Below are 22,670 nucleotides of genomic sequence, written 5' to 3' on the forward strand. Positions count from 1 at the left end.
TAAAAATTATTTAAATTTTTAAAAATTACAAAAATACCATGAATTTTCAAAATTATATTCTAGAAAACTTGACATAAGTTTTAGTTTTTCAAAATTGTAAATTCTAAGAATTCAAAATAATATATCTAAATTCAAAACAATTTAAGTTTTTTCTAGAATATATATCTGAAAATTTAAGTTCTCTTTTTAAAGTTAAATACTTTTTAAATTTTTATAAAATTATTTTGACTTTTAGAGTTTTATAATTATTTTGAAAATTTTAATTTTTTTGAATTGTTATATATTATATATGTTTTTTAGTTTTTAATAAATAGACTATATATAATATTAAAAAACAAAAAAAAGATACATGGCACATTCTAATAATGATATGTGGATGGTCAATGATAATCAACATCAGTCAATGGAGATCAACGCTAATCAACCGTCAAACAGTGAGTCACAGTTGAAAGGTTTTTCTAAATTTAAATTTAATATTTTAATTTTAAATTAAGTTAATTGTTATGTGACATATTGCGATTGATTAAATATATTACATGACACATTCTGATTAGTTGATTGTTTTTAATATTATAATAAAAAAAGTTAAACCCAATAATTAAATAATAATTTAAATATTAATTTAAAATAAAAGAAATTTAGATATCAAAATAAAAAAATAAACCTAGTTGAAGAGACAAGTAGCATGGGGGAGAGTCCCCTGCCTAAACCGGACTGACTGACTGACTGAGAGTTCACCAACAAAAGAGTGAATAGTATCCCCACTGGGACCCACTCCAATTCACAACAATTTCTTTCTTCCCAAACACCACTTTCTTTAAGTCCTTCGTGTCTTTATTTTTGTAATTTTATATTTTATAAATAAATATAAGACCCTACCCTACCTAGACATTTCCAGGAAATTTCTTCCACTTCCCTACCCTTTTTTCCTCTTTGAAGAAGAAGGTAAAGAAGCAACTTTTAGTTTCAATAACAATAATTTTTTTCTATCACGCTCAGATTTCCTTCTTAATCCTTGTATGTTTCCTTTCTCCTCCTCTTCTATACTCTTTTAATAAATTTGTTTTGTAGTTTAATCTGCTTTTATAGAGGAATTTTTTAAATTAAATGTTCCTGACAATTTAGTGCTCCTTATTTTCGCAAACAGGATTAAATGCTTCGATAACTGATTTTTCAATAAAGTTGCTTGCTTTTTACCGTCTTCTTTATTTATTTATTCGTTTTTTTTCTACTCTAATAATCATGTAATCACTTGTCATTTCCTATATTAGTGTCAAAGTACGATATCGAATTATTCAGATATTTTTGGTTTTTAGTCATTTGAGTTAGTGGCTCGTCTGCAACTTTATTATAAACGCCATATTTGACTTTATCCTTTTTATTTTGGCACTAATTATTATGATTGTACAACGATTAACGAGGTTATGTTCTAGTAATTCCTCATGTGAAGGGAGAGTAGTTAACTAATTTCTTTTTTTTTTTTTTCAGTTTTTTAAGTGATTGGCTATAACTAATTTGATGTCTTGTTTTCCAGTTGTCTTTGATGTCTGTGATTTTGACATCTTCAATGTTTGTGCCTTAGTATATTCTTTCGCCGCTGACCTTGTTTCTAACTATGTATGTCTGGCATGCAATTGAGATTTGAATGTTCTAACTCGGTGTTTCATTTAATTTCTTCCCTTTTCAGGATCCGTGCTGTGCGGTAATAAGATTTCAGAGCTGATCATTCTTCTTTAGCGGTGGCCCGGTGGTATCATTCAGGAAGCTATAGTTATGAATTATCCACCAGAAAAGCTTGTGAGGTTAGTGCGTTCTTAGACTTCGTCCTTTGATTTTGTTATGGGGAATGATGATATGTATTCTTAGTGGATTCTGTGCTTGATTCTGGAAGCCATTAAGATAATACTAGATATGCTATTTTGCAAGTGAGGTTGCCGTCAACCCTTTGCATTACCCGATGATACTATCATTAATTCTCATTGGCTGTAGTTACTGTCATTGACACCGCCTTCAAAATTCAGCATCCTGTGTTTTCTAATATCCGAAATCCTAGTAACTATTGATGCCTCATTTCTCACATGACAGCAATTATATTGTGCAATTAGTCAAGGGTTGATTTTCTCTTACTACTTTCAGCTCCTTTTCTTTCTTTTTTTCCAGAACATGAAATGACTGATTACTTCGCGTACATGATGTCTTCCAGGTTCCAGGACTGGAATTCAGGGCGAAGCACTGAAGGACGTTTTTCTGATAATAATTGGATAAATTCGGGGAAAATTAGATTCACAATAAATTCCTTTTCAGAAAAGTTACAAAGAGGGGTTGAATCTGGTTCTGAAAGGTTTAAAGGGATTAGAAGATCATTTAAATCTTGTTCTTTTAACCGTGGGTTTGGGTCTAGTAAGAAAGTTCTTGATCCACAGGGGCCGTTTCTTCAAAGGTGGAACAAGATATTTTTATTATCTTGTATCATAGCAGTCTCAATTGATCCTTTATTCTTTTATGTCCCAGTGATAAATGATGATAAGAAGTGCCTTGTTTTGGACGAAAAGATGGAGATCACAGCCAGTGTGCTGCGCTCATTCACAGATATCTTTTATATAATCCATATTATTTTTCAATTTCAGATTGGTTCATTGCGCCTTCTTCTCGTGTATTTGGAAGAGGCGTTTTAGTTGAAGATTTATTGGCAATAGCAAAGAGGTATCTGAAATCATACTTTGTAATCGATGTTCTAGCAGTTCTTCCCCTTCCACAGGTAAGAAAACATTACAGGCACATGAAAATGTTCTTCCTTTTGGGTTTAACTGGTTTATGTGTCGCAGGTCATACTCTATTTAGGCCTTAAAAGTTAAATGAAATGTGTGGATGAATCTTTTTGATTTATAGGGTGAGCATGAACTTCTCGTTATGCACTTTGAATTGTGAATAGTACTATGAAATTCCATAGAACCCTGAGTTGTTGAACCATTCTATAATCTGTCATACCAAGTGCTAGTTATCAGGTTGTCCAAAGGATGAGTTTAATTGCTGTAACTAGCTATGTTTTTGCATCTTCAATGGAAATATGTTGTTTCATCACAGACTCACAGTCCATTGTTATAGAAACTTTTTTTTCATCTACTAATGCATGTAGTCCTGACTGCTGTACTAGTATGTGCAGTGTTTTACTCAGTCATAAATTCATGATCATTTAGTTTGATACTATTATCTTGGTTTTAACTTGCTATTCTTTTGTCCAGGTGGTGATTTTAATTATCATACCCCAAATGAGAGGGTTGAAGTCATTGAATACAAAGAACTTGTTGACATTTATTGTTCTCTTCCAATATCTTCCAAGAGTTTTTCGAATATATCCACTGTATAAGGAAATTACAAGGACTTCTGGCATACTAACTGAAACTGCATGGGCTGGAGCTGCGTTCAATCTTTTTCTTTACATGCTAGCAAGCCATGTAAGTTTTAACAATAAGTTTGTATCTTTTCTTACAATTTCGTTTATGGATGCACCTTTTGTGTTTGTCTTTGGCTCTTGAATGGTTTATTGCTTGTAGGACTCTAGACATTTCATTTCTTTTTTAAAAAGAAGAGCAGGTATCTTACCATATTGATTTTGGTGGTGTATTCATGTCATACCTATTTGTTGATTAACGTTTGATTGAAATGGGTGGAAGCGTTCAGCATATATTGTGGAACATGAAGGGTTACTCTAACTTTTGATCAAGTCCGTGCATAATGAGTAGGCATTGAATGGTTATTATAATCGTGATAAACAAGTTTTGAATTGTTTTCAATTTTTCTTCATCTTTAATGTCCCTGTAGTTCTTACAACAAATTATTGGCTACATTGAAAAGTTTAACTTGTTTTAAATAATGGTGCGTTGAAATTGACACCCCACTGGAAACATATATATATTTGTTTTTTCCTGCGTAATGCATTTATGTTTTAAAGTTGATCACTTATATTTTACAAACACTGACATCCTCTTTGGATGCTGATTTTTGCTCTAGAACTAACAGTGGCGTAAAATGTTGTCTGGGGGTTATTATCTCAGTTTCATTTGAAAAATCTGAAATCTACTTAACTTCATATTTGTAAGCCCTGGATAGTTATATTTAATATATATCTATATCTATATCTTATTATGACTTGAAGACTAATTCATTCTTCTGTTATATTTTATAATGGTCAAATGACTAGCTTTTCTTGTAGGTTTTTGGGGCTTTTTGGTACTTGTTTTCTATTGAAAGGGAATACACATGCTGGAAAGACGCCTGTAGGAATAATACTAAATGTAACCCCCGTTCATTTTACTGTGATGGTGATTCTTCTTTTAGCATGTTTCTACATCAGTCATGCCCTATACAAACACCCAACACGACTCTTTTCAATTTTGGGATTTTCCTCAATGCCCTTCAATCTGGTGTTGTGGAGTCAGAAAATTTTCCAGAGAAATTCTTTTACTGTTTCTGGTGGGGCCTGCAGAATCTAAGGTGTGCTAAATAAGATGCTTTTCATTTATTTTCCTTTTTCCATCACGTATTTACTGGTCATTGCTTGTTTCTTTTTACTAGATGGGCTGTATTTCAGCAATATTCGGATAAATCTTTGACATATATATACACCAAACTCTAATATGCTTATTGGCAAGCAGCTTTTGATATCTTTGACACTAATTTTAATATTTGATATAAATCATTAATCTCCCAAATTTGCAATTGTTATTTGTTTTGTCTTTTGTTTTATCGTGTTCATATTGGATCTACAAGATTTATGAATCTAATTTACTCTAAAAAATTCTATTTCTAGAAAGTATTTGCTCTTTAACTATCAAATTAATGGCCAATAAAGAAAAAACCTATCTAATTTAGTTGTCTGGTTAACTCATAAGTGACCTCACAGAATCATAATAAAAATAAATGGTCTCTCATTTCTATCAACAGTCTTCGCTATGTGGGGGTGGTTTGCAGAAATATGCATGCAGTCTACATAGAGCATATAATGTGATGAACCTTATATGTTGTGATGATTCCAAAAGTCTCTATGTAAGCATCTCCTCTTCTATAAAAGTGTTAAATACATTTTCGTTACTTTCTTGAGGCAGATGGGAAACAATGTTAGGATTAGTGCTAAGGTTTGACGTGGTGATGAAATGAGATTAATTCATAATTGGGAAGCGTGGTTCATAGCTCTTGTGGTGATTTACTTAGGCTCGTTGAGTCTCTGTCCATCTTCACTCGAAATGGGCTTATTTTAATTTTGGTACAGATTCATGGATTATTTCCTTGTTTTCTCTCTCTCTCTATTTTGTTAGCATATTGCCATTGAAATCAGACAGTAGCGTCTGATATCCTTTTGCCTATTGTTTTTGCAGTTCTCTGGGTCAGAACCTGGAAACTAGTACCTATGTCTTTGAAATCTGCTTTGCAGTTTTCATTTCAATCTCGGGCTTGGTTCTGTTTTCATTTCTCATTGGAAATATGCAGGTTCGTACCAAGTATCTGTAATCTTTTGAATTTTTATGTCAAGATGTTTGTTTTGTAGCAGTGAGACTGGTTTCTAGTATCTACTAGGACATGATATTTTGTTGGCAATTCTTGTTTTCTGAAGGCTGTTTCTGAAGAATTAGTTTCTATCATTCAAAATCCTCTGCTCTGCATGCTATTTACTGGATTGTGCCTTTGGATCCTCTAACTCTTCTTCTGTGATATGTAATCTGTTTAAAATGGCTGAAGCCTTTTGGTTGATTTCAGATTTTATAATGTCCAAGTATTTTGCTTCTCCCAGTATCTCTTTCAAATATAATGTTTATGTGCGATAAATAGGAAGTACATGTCTCGTGCTGTTACCAGTGCAATTCTTTCCAGTGGCTTTCTACTACAAATCAATAGGAGATATCGAACAACTTTTGGATGTTTAGTGATGTGAATGCTTCAACTTCACTCTTCCATAAGGACCCAAAATTATTAGTTATAATGAGTCATTTTTTCTGTGAAACAGACGTATTTGCAGTCCACAACTACCAGGTTGGAGGAGATGAGAGTAAAAAGGCGTGATGCAGAACAATGGATGTCCCATCGCTTACTACCTGAGAATCTGAGGGAACGAATTAGGCGATATGAACAATACAAATGGCAAGAAACTAGAGGAGTTGATGAAGAGAATTTACTTTGTAATCTCCCCAAGGACCTACGAAGGGACATAAAGCGCCATCTTTGCTTGGCTCTGCTCATGAGAGTGAGTGCCTTGACGTCTTGACCATTGTTTTAAACAGGTTGCATGCTTTTCGGGGGTAATATGATGCACGTTAATATTTGACTTGCACTTTCACGGCCAATCACTAATTTTGGTTATTTCATTCATTTCCTTTGACGTTTAAGGTGCCAATGTTTGAAAAAATGGACGAGCAATTACTGGATGCTATGTGTGATCGTCTCAAGCCGGTTCTCTACACAGAGGAGAGCTATATTGTTCGGGAGGGAGACCCAGTTGATGAGATGCTCTTCATCATGAGGGGCAAATTGTTGACCATGACAACCAATGGTGGAAGAACTGGCTTCTTTAATTCTGAATACATTGGGGCAGGGGATTTTTGTGGAGAGGAACTTCTCACCTGGGCACTAGATCCCCATTCTTCGTCAAACCTCCCTATCTCAACTAGAACTGTCCGAGCTCTTACAGAAGTTGAAGCTTTTGCTCTGGTGGCTGATGACTTGAAGTTCGTTGCTTCTCAATTCCGCCGGCTTCACAGTAAGCAGCTGCGCCACACTTTTAGGTTTTATTCACAGCAGTGGAGGACTTGGGCAGCTTGTTTTATACAAGCTGCTTGGCGCCGCTACAGCAAAAAGAAACTTGAAGAATCTCTTAGAGAAGAGGAGGACAGATTGCAAGATGCTTTAGCCAATGCGAGTGGGAGTTCACCAAGTCTGGGTGCAACCATTTACGCCTCACGGTTTGCTGCCAATGCACTACGTGCTTTACGGCGAAACCGTAGCCGTAAAACAAGAGTGCTGGAGAGGGTTCCACCTATGCTACTTCAGAAGCCTGCAGAGCCTGATTTTACTGCTGAAGAACAATAGGCAGGTAGGTGAGAGACTTATTCTATGTAAAAGTTTGTGTGTGAGTAGATTAGGATCTTTCATCCCTCCACTTATAGGAAATGTACGAATCTTGGCGGAAAGTTGACAATTGTTGAGTATGAGGTCTGTATATGATGTATATATATCTCTCTTCAAAATTTCTTTGTTTTGTTCCTTGGTTTTCAGTAATGTCCAATTTGTTTTAGCAGTTATTACATTTATATTTTAAACTGACTCAAGTACCTATGTTTGGGACAACTATTTTGCACTGTACATGTAAAATACATATAAAGAGTTTTGATTCAAAGGGTTTTCAAGATTAAATCTACCCAGATGGTTCCGAGTCAAGGATATTTTAGAGACGATATTAAAGAAAGGGTTTAGCCTCTATTCTATCCAATGAATAAAGGCCAAAAAGTAGTTTTCATGGGATCGATGCATCATTTTCAAAAATTTCTAAACTACAATTTGGGAAGGATTTTAGAATTAAATCTGAACTTCAAACAGTGGCTATTTATAAAGGATAATTTTAGATGCTTATGTTGTTATTACAATTTATCACACTCATAGTGGGTGAATTAAAATATTTTTAAAAATATATTAACAAATGATCTTTTGTGGAGTGATAAGTGTTTTTTATAAAAATTGTAGATTTTGTTTTTGATTATCAAATAATTTGTTTTTAACTTATATTTGAAGATTATATAAAAGTAATAAAAGATAAAAATACTCTCATAATAATATTAATTATCCTTTAAAGTAAGGGTATTTTAATAATTTTACAATTGAGTTGGAGTTGAGTTGATTCATGAAACTAACTGAGTTAACCATTTTATATATAGTATAGATAAATAGGTTCTTAAATCATTTTGGATTTGACTCATCCATGTTTTTATACTTTTCTAACATATTATATTGAATATGAACTAATTTTTTTTTATAATATATGTATTTCATTCTTACGGTCGTGTGACCCAAGTTAGAGAGTTACACGGGCATGTGAGGTCGCACACAGGCATGTAGGATAGCCACACAGCCATGTCTTGAACCACATGGTTTGGGCCCTATCACATGGCCTAGAAATACGGCCGTGTGACCATTGTTTTGAAAATTTTTATTTTTGTGTAACAGCCCGATTTTGGGGCTAGTTGGAACAGTGGTTTCAGAACCACGAATCCGACGTAGAAAAATCAAATTTTATTATATTTTTATGGTCTACAGTTTTATGGAACTATTCTGTGAAAATCTCGTTCAAAAATTTTGATGTTTGGGCACTCAATTTAGTCAAAAGGACTAAATCGTAAAAAGTGCAAAAGTTGAGTTCTACTTGTTAAAGGTGTCCAATTTCTATGAGATTTTAAAATAGAGGTCCTTAGTTGGTAATTATACCATTAGATAAGTTAGTGGACAAAAATAAACATGAATAGGTAAAATTTTAAAGTTATGCATTAAGGGCATTTTGGTCATTTGGTAAATAAAAGAATAAAAAGGGAAAATAAAGTCAAAATGTGTCCATCTTCTTCTCCTTGGCCAAATTTTCATGCTCACCATAACTAGGGTTTCTTCAACTTTCAAGCTTGATTGTAAGTACATCCTAGCCTCATTTTTAACGCTCTTTACATTTTTGAAGTCCTCGTAACCCGATTTATCTATTTCTACCATTATTTTAAAGTAGGATTCATGTTTAAAAATTTACCCATGTGTGGCATGCATGTATTTTGATGTTTGATGGAAGATATTGTATGTTTAAGGTGTGATAAACAACTTTTACTAAGTGATTTTTAGTGAAAATGCATAAAAGGATTTATTTGTGAAAGTTGTAAAAATGGGCATTAGAAATGTGATTTGATGAAAAATGTGGACTGTTATGAGCATGATTTAGGTTTGGCTAGGCTTGGGTAACAAAGAAAATGGAAACATTTCATTTTACGAGCCTAAGGACTAATTTGTAAATATGTCAAAGTTTAGGGCAAAAATATAATTTTTCCATAAGTTGATTTTTGGACAGCATTGAGTAATGTGATAATTAAATAAGATAAATTTGCTATTATAGATCAAGAAAAATAAAGTTCGGACCTTGATCGGGGGAAGAACAAGGTTATTGACGATTAGGTCCATTTCCTACCATTTTGTACCGAGGTAAGTTTGTGTGTAAATAATGCAATGTTGTATTATGTATTTAATGTTTAATATTGCATAAATTGTATGATTGTTTCTATGGAAATAAACGAAGTTTCAAAGATGAGAAAATCTCGGTTGAACTTAGGAATAGTTTAGGATACAAGTGACATGTCACTAGGAAACCATGAGTTATGTGATTTATGTGAACCCAGGTGCTGGTCATGTACGTCCTACCGGTATCTGGGTAGTTCGGCATGTGTTGCGGATACTTGATAGCTTGTGTGAGCAGCCCGTGTAGCTACGTCTTGATTGACAGCTTATGGGCGCAGGCCCGTGATTTGCTCGTCTGCAAGCCCTATGTATTATGAGATATAAGGTAGCATTGGCTACATATGTGACACTAATGTGCAAGGCTTTCTGTGTATCCGATAATATTCCAAGTGTTCAACGAGTAAACCGAAGAGTATGCCAAAGATGACAAAGTATGTGACTATGTTACGAGTTGGTACAGGTATGTATGTAAAACCCATGAGTATGAACTCTGGTATGAGATGAACTCTTGGTAAGAATGCTAATAAGTAAGTTATGTCTAAGATACATGATGATATTTATGTTAACTTATGTGGAGTAGTTATATGATTAATGAATGATTTATATTGCTTATTATTTGCATGCAAACTTACTAAGCTTTAAAGCTTACTCCCCTTTTCTTTCCATTCCTTATAGTGTGGCCAAGCTAGCTCAGAGATCGAGGAACATCGGAGCTCGATTCATACTATCAAACGATTGTTTTGGGTATATTTGATTTCAATATTTTGAGTATGGCATATATAGGGACTTGGTCATTTTGTTACGTGTAGCACCTTTAACCCGCAACTGTCGCCGGAGGGGTTATGAGGTATTACCGAATAGGGGTGAGTATTCGATCGAGTCGAGTCGAATCGAGTAAAAAATTTTTGAGTTAGTCGAGTTGACAAATCCTATTTTAGCAACCGAACTCAATTTGAAATTTTTTTGAATCGAATCGAATCGAGTCAAAAAATTTCGAGTCAAATCGAGTCGAGTTAACGAATCCTATTATTTATACTTAATGTTGTGTTTAGATGGACCGATTATTTAACTAGTAGATGAAGTACAAGATTATTTAACTACATGAACAATATAATGATTTAGTCTTTTAACTTAATGAGTAAACATTTATCAAAACGACGTAATTTTACCTTTTAACTTAATTATTTTGAATTTTAACTTTCAATAAAGTAAACATTTATCAAAACTACGTAGTTTTATCTTTTCTTATTCGGATTTTCGGATAACTCGAATTGTGTAATTCATATTCGAGTTAAACCGAAAAACTTAATTTTTTATTCGAGTTGATCCAAATAACTTGATTAACTCAAATAACTCGAACTATTTAATTCAAAATTTGAATTTTTTATCGAGTTTTTCGAATCGAATCGGATTTTGCTCACCCCTATTACCGAAGAAAACATAGTATTCATACAATCACATAATTCCATAGATCATATTCGTAAAATAAATATATTAAATTATTAATCACACTGTATGCACGAATTATAATTTCCAAGTTCAAACGAGTTCAAATCAATATTAATTCTTTGACTTCATAATTATATACATGTATTAATTAACCAAATAAAACATTTCACATAGCATATTATTCAAATCATGTGCAACATTAAAATTGGCTATTATAAAAATAAAACATTCTTGGCAAATCATTTAAAGACCAAACATGCCTATTTGCTAATTACAAAGCCATACGCATTTGACCATTTTAATATAATAAATTTTTAAGATCACATACCAACCATTAATGTATTCAATTCCCATATCATCTATCATTTTTGGAGTATAACCGCATAATTAAAACACCAATTATACTTTAATAATAATTTACATTCTATAATAGCATATTGATACATCCAAATGTCATAATAACATGATATAACTCAATTAATTCATATAACAACAATGACATATGCGCATATTAAAAAAGAAAAAAAATGTATGTTCTGTTAATAAGCTCCTCAGCCGAACATACATATATATATATATATATATAACATCTATCATTTTATTACCAACTCCTGCTACTAGACATACATATTAATTTAACCAATATTAATCCACCATCAAAACCTATTCCTCATTCAATTTATAGCACGAACATATCTTTAAATAATTTTAGACCTTGGTCAAATATATAATAGGCTTAAATCTACCAATATAAAGTATTCATAAGTGATTCAAAATATAGAATAGCTTATACATGCCATAAGTTTAAACTTAAGCTTTCAAGGGTACCAAATTATAGACGATAGTGTGACGAGCTTCACTAACGATCCCCGAGCATGTAACCATTACCAAAACCTATAAATCAAAAACAATTATCCAAACACAGTGTAAGCTAATTTAGCTTAGTAAGTTACAAGCAATTAAACTCTAAAATTTAACTTGATATCTCAAATACCATTTAAGTGGTTCATACTACTAACTCATATAATCACTAGCTTACCATATTATAAGGCACTTATTAATCGAATACTATGATTCAACTAAAATAAATATATAATTGCTCAACCATAAAGCATTTCTTCAATTCCAAATACAAGGCCGAATACATTATGGCATTCCATCATTATGTAATATATATATAAAAAATATGCATAATACACTTTATCTTATTCTGCAATATAACATATATCTTCCAAACACAAACACCATCTTATTCAAACTTTAAAATGATTTTAGCACAAAGCTATTCACACATTTATCATTACATGCTCTCGAATAGCCAAGTCTCCATTAACATGTCATATAAAATTCAATATGATATTTAATGCATTTCCACATATCATTTTATTTTCATTTAAATTATACATCTAAATAGCATTTCATCTATTCCCCAATTAATCTTATATATTTGATTTCAAATATAATCACCACATAGGTTGAAGACTTACCAAGCTCAATTTCGAACATAAACATAACGGCTATTCCTCACGAACTCCAAGTATTTACTCATTCCACTGTCCATGATTACTCAATAAGGTCGCACACTTAGTGCTAATAGTTATTCGAAAATATATAGTAAGTTTGCACACTTAGTGCTTAATAATCAAACTCGTACACTTGTGCTATACAATTAAACTCGCACACTTAGTGCCAATCTCATAATCGTAAATATTTATACTCGCACACTTAGTGCCGAAAATCAACAGCTCAATACATCTCACTTCTTTTTACATTTGATAATTTCATCACTACATGTATATATATATACCATGCAGTTCGACATAATTACATAGATATTATGGTTGTTTAAATCGATACAAAATATATGCTTAATAACTTACCTCGGATATCGACAGACAGAGATTATCGACTATTCAACGATTTTTGATTTTCCCCGATCGAAACCCGATCCTTTTTGTTCTTGATCTTGAATTTTGACTCAACAATGGCCGAATATGCTTGGTCTTTCTTTCCCTTTTCTTTTTCCTAGTTTCGGCTTTGATGAACCAAATAATGCATGACAACATTTTATTTTATGTTTTATTTAATATAATGTTATTAAACATTTACTAAATTAACCTTATTAACAAAATATAAAACCTTATAATATAAGCATTAAAACCGTCCATCATTATTATTCATGGACAAATTGCAACATAAAGACTTCATGTTTAAAGAACAAAGCAATTTTGATACTTTAATAATTAACCAATCACTTTTCATTTTTTACGCGATTAAACTCCTTTTTATCAAATCGACATCTAAACGATAAAATTTTTAAATAAAACTTTCACACAAGCAAATTCATACATTTTAAGCACATAAAATAATATTTAAATATTTTTTCGACTCGAATTCGTGGTCAAAATCGGGCTGTTACAACTCTCCCTCCCTTAGGGATTTTCGTCGTTGAAAATCTTACCGATGAATAGGTTTGGATAATGTTCTTTCATCGAATTCTCAAGCTCCCAAGTTGCTTCCTCGACCCCGTGCTTAAGCCAAAGCACTTTCACCAATGAGATTTTCTTATTTCGCAACTCTTTCACTTCGCGAGCAAGAATACGGATCGGTTCTTCCTCATAAGTTAAATCGGACTGAATCTTAATTTCAGATGGGCTAATCACATGAGAAGGATCGGATCTATACCGTCAGAGCATCGAAACATGAAAAACATTGTGGATATTTTCTAGCTCAGGTGGCAAGAGTAATCTATACGCAACCGGCCCAATCCGCTCTACAATATCATACGGCCCAATAAATCTCAGACTTAACTTGCCTCTACGACCAAATCTAGGATTTTTTTTCTACGGCGAGACTTTCAAAAATACCCGGTCTCCTATCTGAAATTCTATGGCTTTACGCTTCAAATCCGCATATGATTTCTGACGATCTGACGCTGCTTTCAAACTTTCACGGATCACGTTTACTTTTTGCTCAGTCTCTTTTACCAAATCAACCCTGTATATCTTATTCTCACAAAGCTCGGTCCAGTACAAAGGTGTACGACATTTACGACCGTACAAAGCTTCATAAGGTGCCATCTTGATACTCGACTGAAAGCTATTATTGTACGCAAATTCGATCAGGGACAAGTATCTTTCCCACGTACCCTCGAACTCGAGAACACAACATCCCAACATATCCTCAAGTATTTGAATGATTTGTTCGGACTGACCATCCGTCTGGGGGTGGAAAGCAGTGCTAAAATGTAATTTAGTACCAAATGCATCTTGCAGTTTCTTCCAAAACTGTGATGTAAACCTCGGATCTCTATCCGAAATAATAGAAATAGGTACCCCATGTAATCGTACAAACTGAGTAATGTACAATTCAGCTAGCTTATCGAGCGAGTAATCTGTGCGGACCAAAAGTGAGCTGACTTTTTCAATCTATCAACAATAACCCAGGTTGCATCTTTCTTGCTCAGTGTTAATAGTAAACCAGATACGAAATCCATCGTGACTCGATCCCATTTCCATTCAGGTATCATAATCGGCTGAAGTAATCCCGATGGTAACTGATGCTCGGCTTTGACTTGCTGACATATCAAACATTTCGACACGAAGTCTGAAATATCTCTTTTCATACCGTGCCACCAGTAGTACTGTTTCAGATCATTATACATCTTTGTGCTACCTGGGTGAATAGACAACCTACTATTATGAGCTTTATTACAAATCATCCGAATTAACTCAGGATCCTTTGGTACGCATATTCGGTTTTTGAACCGCAAACATCCCTTATCATCAACCTGAAATTTCGAGTCAGCATTCGAATCACAGTGATTCCTTTTTGCTATCAAATCCTCATCAACCTTTTGAGCTTTACAAATCTGCTGAACAAATAACAGTCTCGCTTTTAATTCTGCTATAATCGCACCATCGTCAGTCATAACCATATTTGCATTCATTGAACGCAGAGCAAATAGTGATTTTCGGCTTAGGGCATCAGCAACCACATTAGCCTTCCCGGGTGATAATCAATCACAAGCTCGTAATCTTTAAGCAACTCTAACCATCGCTGCTGTCTCAAATTCAAATCTTTTTAAGTCATCAAATATTTGAGACTTTTGTGATCAGAATAAACATGACATTTTTCACCGAACAAATAATGACGTCATATCTTCAAATCAAACACTATAGCGGCCAATTCGAGATCGTGTGTCAGATAGTTCTTTTCGTGCGGCTTTAACTATCTTGAGGCATAAGCTACAACTTTGCCTTCCTGCATTAGAACATAGCCCAAACCATTCAAGGATGTATCACTAAAAATAACGAACTCTTTACCTGATTCCGGTTGAACAAGCACTGGAGCTTCAGTCAACAAAGTTTTCAATTGGTCGAAGCTTTTCTGACACCTTTCTGTCCACTCAAATCTAATATCTTTTTGAAGTAGCTTTGTCATCGGAGTTGCAATCATCGAGAAGCTTTTTACAAATCGCCTGTAATAACCAGCAAGTCCTAGAAAACTCTGAACTTCTGAAACATTTCTCAGGGGTTTCCAATCAAGTATAGCCGAAATCTTACTCGGATCAACCCGAATTTCCAATGCTGAAACCACATGCCCCAAAAAGCTAACCTCATGTAACTAGAACTCACATTTACTGAACTTTGCATACAATTATTTATCTCGCAAAGTCTGTAATACCAATTTCAAGTGCTCGGCATGCTCAATTTCATCACGAGAGTAGATCAATATATCATCAATAAACACAACCACAAACCGATCTAAGTACTGTCTGAAGATCCGATTCATCAAATCCATGAAAACGACAGGTGCATTAGTAAGTCCGAATGGCATCACCAAAAACTCATAATGTCCATATCTCGTTCGAAAAGCAGTCTTAGGCACATCAGAATCTCTAACTCGCAACTGATAGTAACCCGATCTCAAATCTATTTTCGAAAACACTGAAGCTCCCTTTAGTTGATCGAACAAATCATCAATGCGTGGCAATGGATATTTATTCTTTATGGTCACTTTATTGAGTTGTCAATAATCAATGCACATTCTCATAGTTCCATCCTTCTTTTTCACAAATAGAACTGGCGCACCCCAGGGAGAGAAACTCGGTCGTGCAAAACCTCTATCTGTCAGCTTCTGTAATTGGGCTTTCAATTCTTTTAACTCAGTAGGTTCCATTTGGTATGGAGTCGTCCCTGGTACTAACTCAATGCCAAACTCTATCTCTCGAATAGGCGGCAATTCTGACAATTCTTCAGGGAACACATCCAGATACTCGCATACCACTGGTCCAGATTCAATCTTCTTTTTAGTTACTTTACTATCAAGCACATACGTGAGGTAAGCTTCGTAACCTTTTCTCACATACTTCTGAGCCCATACAGAAGGTATCACTGCTGGTAAACCATTCAGATCAGTAGACTCAATTCGGATTATCTCATCATTCTGGCACTGCAAATCAATAGTCTTTCTTTTAAAATTCACCACTGCATCATGTACTATTAACCAATCCATTCCTAGAATTATATCAAACTCATCAAACGGCAATAACATTAAATCAGCCGGGAAACATGAATTTTGAAATCATTAGGGGGCAGTTCTTACACACTTTATCAACTAACACAAATCGGCCCAGAGGGTTTGATACCCGAATCACAAACTCAGTAGACTCAACAGGCAAAGTCTTACTAGATACTAATGTTTCACACACATAAGAATGAGTTGAATTGGGATCAATTAAAGCAATTACACTAATATTATAGAGAGTGAATATACCGGTAATAACTTCAGGGGTTGAGGCCTCCTCTCGAGCGATAATGGCATATGCTCTGGCAGGTGCACGAGTCTTGGATCGAACTGCTGTGTCCGAAGCCCCTCTTTGAGTACCACTTCTACCTCCCGTGTTCCTGGGTGGTCTACCCTTAATTGCAATGCCACTCAGTCTCACACTCTGAACATTATCTTTCTCAATTGGCTCCAGGCAATCTCGAACGAAAAGATCTCGTGAACCACATCTATAATAGATTCTATTGTTATACTTGCCCCAACATTCACCCATATGCTGCCTTCCACATTGCTGACACTCAGGTTTATTTGATCGAGTATTACCAACACTAGCAATTGAACTGGCTTGTGAACTCACTGGTGGTCGATCTCGTATAGAAAGTCCGGCAGTAGTCTTAAATCGATTGCTATCATCTCGAAACTTCTTTGATGCCGACTAAAAAGTCTTACTTGTTGATCTCTTGCGAAAATCTCTAGCTTCGAACTCAGCTTTTCTTTTCTCTTTCCCAAGCTCTTCAGCTTTGCAAGCTCGCTCGACCAGTACAACGAACTCTTTTATTTCAAGTATGCCAACAAGCAATTTTATGTCTTCATTCAGCCCTTCTTCAAATCTTTTACACATAGCAGCTTCACTCGAAACACACTCTCGAGCATATCGACTGAGTCTCACAAATTTTCACTCGTATTCAGTGACAGTCATATGACCCTGTTTAAGCTCGAGAAACTCTTTACATTTCTGATCTATCAATCTCTGGCTGATATATTTCTTACAGAATTCAGTCTGAAAGAATTCCCAGGTGACCCATTTTTCGGCACAACCAAAACCAAAGTATTCCACCAATGATAGGAAGAATCGCGTAACAAAGACATGGCACACTTTAGACACTCATCAGGAGTACATGATAGTTCTTCAAATACTCGGATAGTGTTATCGAGCCAAAATTTAGCCCTCTCAGCATCGTCATTATTTGTGGCCCTAAATTCTTGGGCCTCGTATTTTTGAATTTTATCAACAGAGGGCTTATTTAATCTCACAGGATCAATAGTAGGAGGTACCACGAGTATCGAAGGTGGGTTATTCGGGTTCGGGGGTTGTTGAATAGCTGGATTTGTCTGAATATATTGAGTAAACCACTCGTTCATCATATTATAAAAGGCTTGTTTAGGCCCATCATCATGGTTACTTGCATTCAGCCGAGAATCAACCTGCACTGTCCCTTGCGCGGGAGCAGGTGCTACACTCTCGACATCGTCCGCTACGGCTCGATCGGGATCAGGATCCATTTACTATACTAGAAACACATTTCAAGTGTCAGGAGTCATCACACTATCACAATATAATTTATGGCATGTATAGCTAAATTCAAACACGCTACGTTAATCCGAGAATCGGCTAAACCGTAGCTTTGATACCAATCAAATGTAACACCCCTAACCTGCAACCGTTATCGGAGGGGTTACGAGGTATTACCGAAGAAAGCATAGTATACATACAATCACATAATTCTATAGATCATATTCGTAAAATAAATATATTAAATTATTAATCACACTGTATGCACGAATTATAATTCCCAAGTTCAAACGAATTCAAATCAATATTAATTCTTTGACTTCATAATTATATATATGTATTAATTAACCAAATAAAACATTTCATATAGCATATTATTCAAATCATGTGCAACACTAAAATTGGCTATTATGAAAATAAAACATACTTGGCAAATCATTTAAAGACCAACCATACTATTTGCTAATTACAAAGCCATACGCATTTGACCATTTTAATATAATAAATTTTTAAGATCACATACCAACCACTAATGTATTCAATTCCCATATCATCTATCATTTTTAGAGTATAACCACATAATTAAAACACCAATTATACTTTAATAATAATTTACATTCTATAATAGCATATTGATACATCCAAATGTCATAATAACATGATATAACTCAATTAATTCATATAACAACAATGACATATGCATATTAAAAAAGAAAAAACATATGTTCTATTAATAAGCTCCTCAGAGTAGAACATATATATATATATATATATATATATATATATATATATATATATATATATATATACATCAATCATTTTATTACCAACTCCTGCTACTGGACATACATCTTAATTTAACCAAATATTAATCCACCATCAAAACCTATTCCTTATTTAATTTATAGCACGAACATATCTTTAAATAATTTTAGACCTTGGTCAAATATATAATAGGCTTAAATCTACCAATATAAAATATTCATAAGTGATTCAAAAGATAGAATAGCTTACACATGCCATAAGTTTAAACTTAAGCTTTCAAGGGTACCAAATTATAGACGATAGTGTGACGAGCTTCACTAACGATCCCCGAGCATGTAACCATTACCAAAACCTATAAATCAAAAACAATTATCCAAACACAGTGTAAGCTAATTTAGCTTAGTAATTTACAAGCAATTAAACTCTAAAATTTAACTTGATATCTCAAATACCATTTAAGTGGTTCATACTACTAAATCATATAATCACTAGCTTACCATATTATAAGGCACTTATTAATCGAATACTATGATTCAAGTAAAATCAATATACAATTACTCAACCATAAAGCATTTCTTCAATTCCAAATACAAGGTCGAATACATTATGGCATTCCATCATTATGTAATATATATAAAAAAAAATATGCATAATACACTTCATCTCATTCTGCAATATAACATATATCTTCCAAACACAAACACCATCTTATTCGAACTTTAAAATGATTTTAGCACGAAGCTATTCACACATTTATCATTACATGCTCTCGAATAGCCAAGTCTCCATTAACATTTCATATAACATTCAATATGATATTTAATGCATTTCCACATATCATTTTATTTTCATTTAAATTATACATCTAAATAGCATTTCATCTATTCCCCAATTAATCTTATATATTTGATTTCAAATATAATCACCACATAGGTTGAAGACTTACCAAGCTCAATTTTGAACATAAACATAATGGCTATTCCTCATGAACTCCAAGTATTTACTCATTCCACTGTCCATGATTACTCGATAAGGTCGCACACTTAGTGCTAATAGTTATTCGAAAATATAAAGTAAGTTCACACACTTAGTGCTTAATAATCAAACTCGCATACTTAGTGTGTAACACCCCGTACCCGAGACCGTCACCGGAGTCGGACATGAGGGGTTAACGGGCTTAATCCACTTACTAGCACAGTTCATTTTAAAAATTTTCAGACAGCTGGCTAACTGTGTCACTGTCACCTTAAAAATCATATCTTGAGTTCCACAACTCGAAAATCAGTTTCGTGGTTTTTCCCTGAAACTAGACTCGTATATGCATCTACAAATTTTTTTCTAGAATTTTTGGTCGGGCCAATTAGTACAGTTTATTAGTTAAATTCTCCCATGTTACAGGGATCGACTACACTGACCTTTGCGCATTACGACTTGGATATCTCCCTGTACAGGGCTTCAATACTGATGCCGTTTGTTTCTACAGAAACTAGACTCGAAAAGGAATCTGTACATATATGGCATGACTTCTAATTATCTCTGGTCAATTTATAATGAATTTCTAAATTCGGAACAGGGACTCCAGAAACCGTTCTGGCCCTGTCTCACGAAAACTTAAATATCTCTTAACATACAACTCATAGGATAGTTTCGTTTCTTCCATGTGAAAGTAGATTAATCAAGGTTTGATTACATAATTTATTCACTATTTAATTCCGTTTCTACTATTTTTAGTGATTTTTCAATCTCACATCACTGCTGCTGTCAGCATCGTTACTAAAGCAACTATGCCTATTTCATGATTTTTCCTTGATCTAACTAATAATTCATCATACATATTACAAATTATGATCATGACTAGCCATGCCAAGGGTTAATCATCACCGAGCATCTCCCTACTACACTATTACCAAATCATGACTTTAACACCGAAAATAATCAGCCATGACATATGGCATAATAATCGAGTAGGCCTCGACTAATACTCAACCAAAACCGAATTACCAAGACTTGTGTCCAAACATCATAGAACCAAATCCAACCGAACATTATGCCATTTTCGCATGGCTAAAGTTTACATACCCAATTTCAACAAAACATAATAGCCTATACATGCCGAAATGTTCTCCTAGACCAACTAAAAAGAAAATACCAAAAGTTGCTAGCCGGTGTGATGACTTCGATGACGGTCCCGAATACGCAAAAAGTTGAGTCCAAGAAACCTAAAATAGGTGACAAACAAACACCGAATGAGTATATAACTCAGCAGGTCATAAGCAATGCACTACCAACCATTAGTAACATTATCACAAGAGGAAACAAAATGGAACGAGGCTAATTACTCCATTCAAACCGAACTATACCATAGTTCCTTAGACCTTTCGATTCAATCTCATACCAAGTTACACATTCACATTCCGTATACTAATCAATAGGAGATTTGAGGCATTTTTATACACCATTTTGTTTTCGTTACAATCATACAACTACATGACCTTTCACTTATTCCACGATAATTCTTATGTACGTGACTTCAATTAAAATTGTCACATAGGTTCAAAACTTACCAAGCTCAACTCCAAATATAAACACAGCGCCTATTAGCCATGAACTCAAGGTACTTACCCGATCCGCTGTCCGTGGTCAACTCAATAATGTCGCACACTCATGTCAATAGTGATTCAAAAGCATATAGTGGGTCCGCACGCTTAGTGCTATATAATCAACTCGCACACTTAGTGCTATATGATCAAACTCGCACACTTAGTGCTGTACAAATTTTAAACCCGCACACTTAATGCCATTCTCATGATCACAAATGTTTATACCCGCACACTTAGTGCCGAAATCAACAACTCAATACATCTCACCTCTTTTCTTTTCATTCAATACTTTCATCACCACATACATACATGTATATAAATTTATCATTCCTTTCGCATAATTACATAGACATTATGTCTATTTAAATCAATACAAAATATATGCTTAGTGACCTACCTTGTGTTGGGTAAAATAGTTCCAAGTCGGCTACTCGATGACCTTCGTCTTTCCCTTGCTTGATTCTCCTTCTTTAACTCCTTGAGCTTAATCAATAAATCAACTAGTTTAACCATCTTGCTAAACATTCATAATTCAATTACACATGCATATGTATGTTTGTATATTCGGCAACCACCCTCACTAATTACCCATTTAGTCGATTATACACATAATTAAAGGTAACATCACGAACGGGCATACTTATGTATATTTATACATATATATATACACTTCCAAATGGGCATCACAATTAGATTTAACACCACCTTCATACTCAATTAGATGGCCGAATGTATGTATATATATACAATGTCAACTATAACATCTTTTAAACACCTAATTTCATCTCATGAACACTTAATCAAATTTTCCTAATCTAGCATATATTTTCACATCTATTTGTATCATCATGTAAATTCACATATAACTACATTTCTTAAGTTCTACATCTTAATGCCCATTATAGCCACTCCCATGGTCTAAATCTAACAATCGGCAACACCTACCTTTTCACTATGTTTGCCGAATACTCATTCTCTTCTTAGTCCTAAATTCGCACTTCCAACAAATTAGCTTAACAATTCCAACTTTCATGCTAACATCCCAAGCAACTCAACACATCCATATAACTAACATGTTAATAGCTTCAAGGTATCAACTAAAATTTTTAAGCTTCTTTGTCAAATCCCAATTCTCCAACAACCCCAAATTCAACCATGGGATAGATAGAATTCAAACTAACAACTAAAACATGCATGAGTCTCATGGACAACATCAAACATACCTTGGTCTAGCAACTACCATGGCTGATTTTCTCAAGCTCTTCCCCTTCTTCTTAGAACATTCGCCAAGCAAAGAAAATGAAAGGATGGACACTTTTTTTTCTTTTCTTTGTTTTCATCATATTCCTTTTCATTATTTTATTCTCTCTAACATAACCACTAACTAAACATGTTTGCAACATGTTCCCACTCATAGCATGGCCGCCATCATGCTTAATTTTGGGTAAATTGACATGCAAACCCATCATTTTCACATTATGCATTAATAGCCCACTTTACATTTGCCTAGCACATTTCTAGAT

General features: G+C 34.1%; 1 protein-coding gene across 1 annotated transcript; it reads left to right on the plus strand.

Annotated features, from left to right (window-relative positions):
• Positions 1-923: 923 nt before the first annotated feature.
• On the plus strand, positions 924-7,238 carry LOC108465234 (cyclic nucleotide-gated ion channel 1-like). Its single transcript, XM_017765557.2, is given in 8 exon segments — positions 924-1,802; positions 2,204-2,631; positions 2,634-2,758; positions 3,243-3,455; positions 4,214-4,494; positions 5,376-5,487; positions 6,002-6,238; positions 6,382-7,238. Coding segments are annotated over 8 exon segments (2,124 nt in total). The 5' UTR covers positions 924-1,773; the 3' UTR covers positions 7,081-7,238.
• The last annotated feature ends 15,432 nt before the right edge of the window (positions 7,239-22,670 follow it).

The sequence above is a fragment of the Gossypium arboreum genome, chromosome 8 (assembly GCF_025698485.1).
Source record: "Gossypium arboreum isolate Shixiya-1 chromosome 8, ASM2569848v2, whole genome shotgun sequence".
Lineage (NCBI taxonomy): Eukaryota > Viridiplantae > Streptophyta > Magnoliopsida > Malvales > Malvaceae > Gossypium > Gossypium arboreum.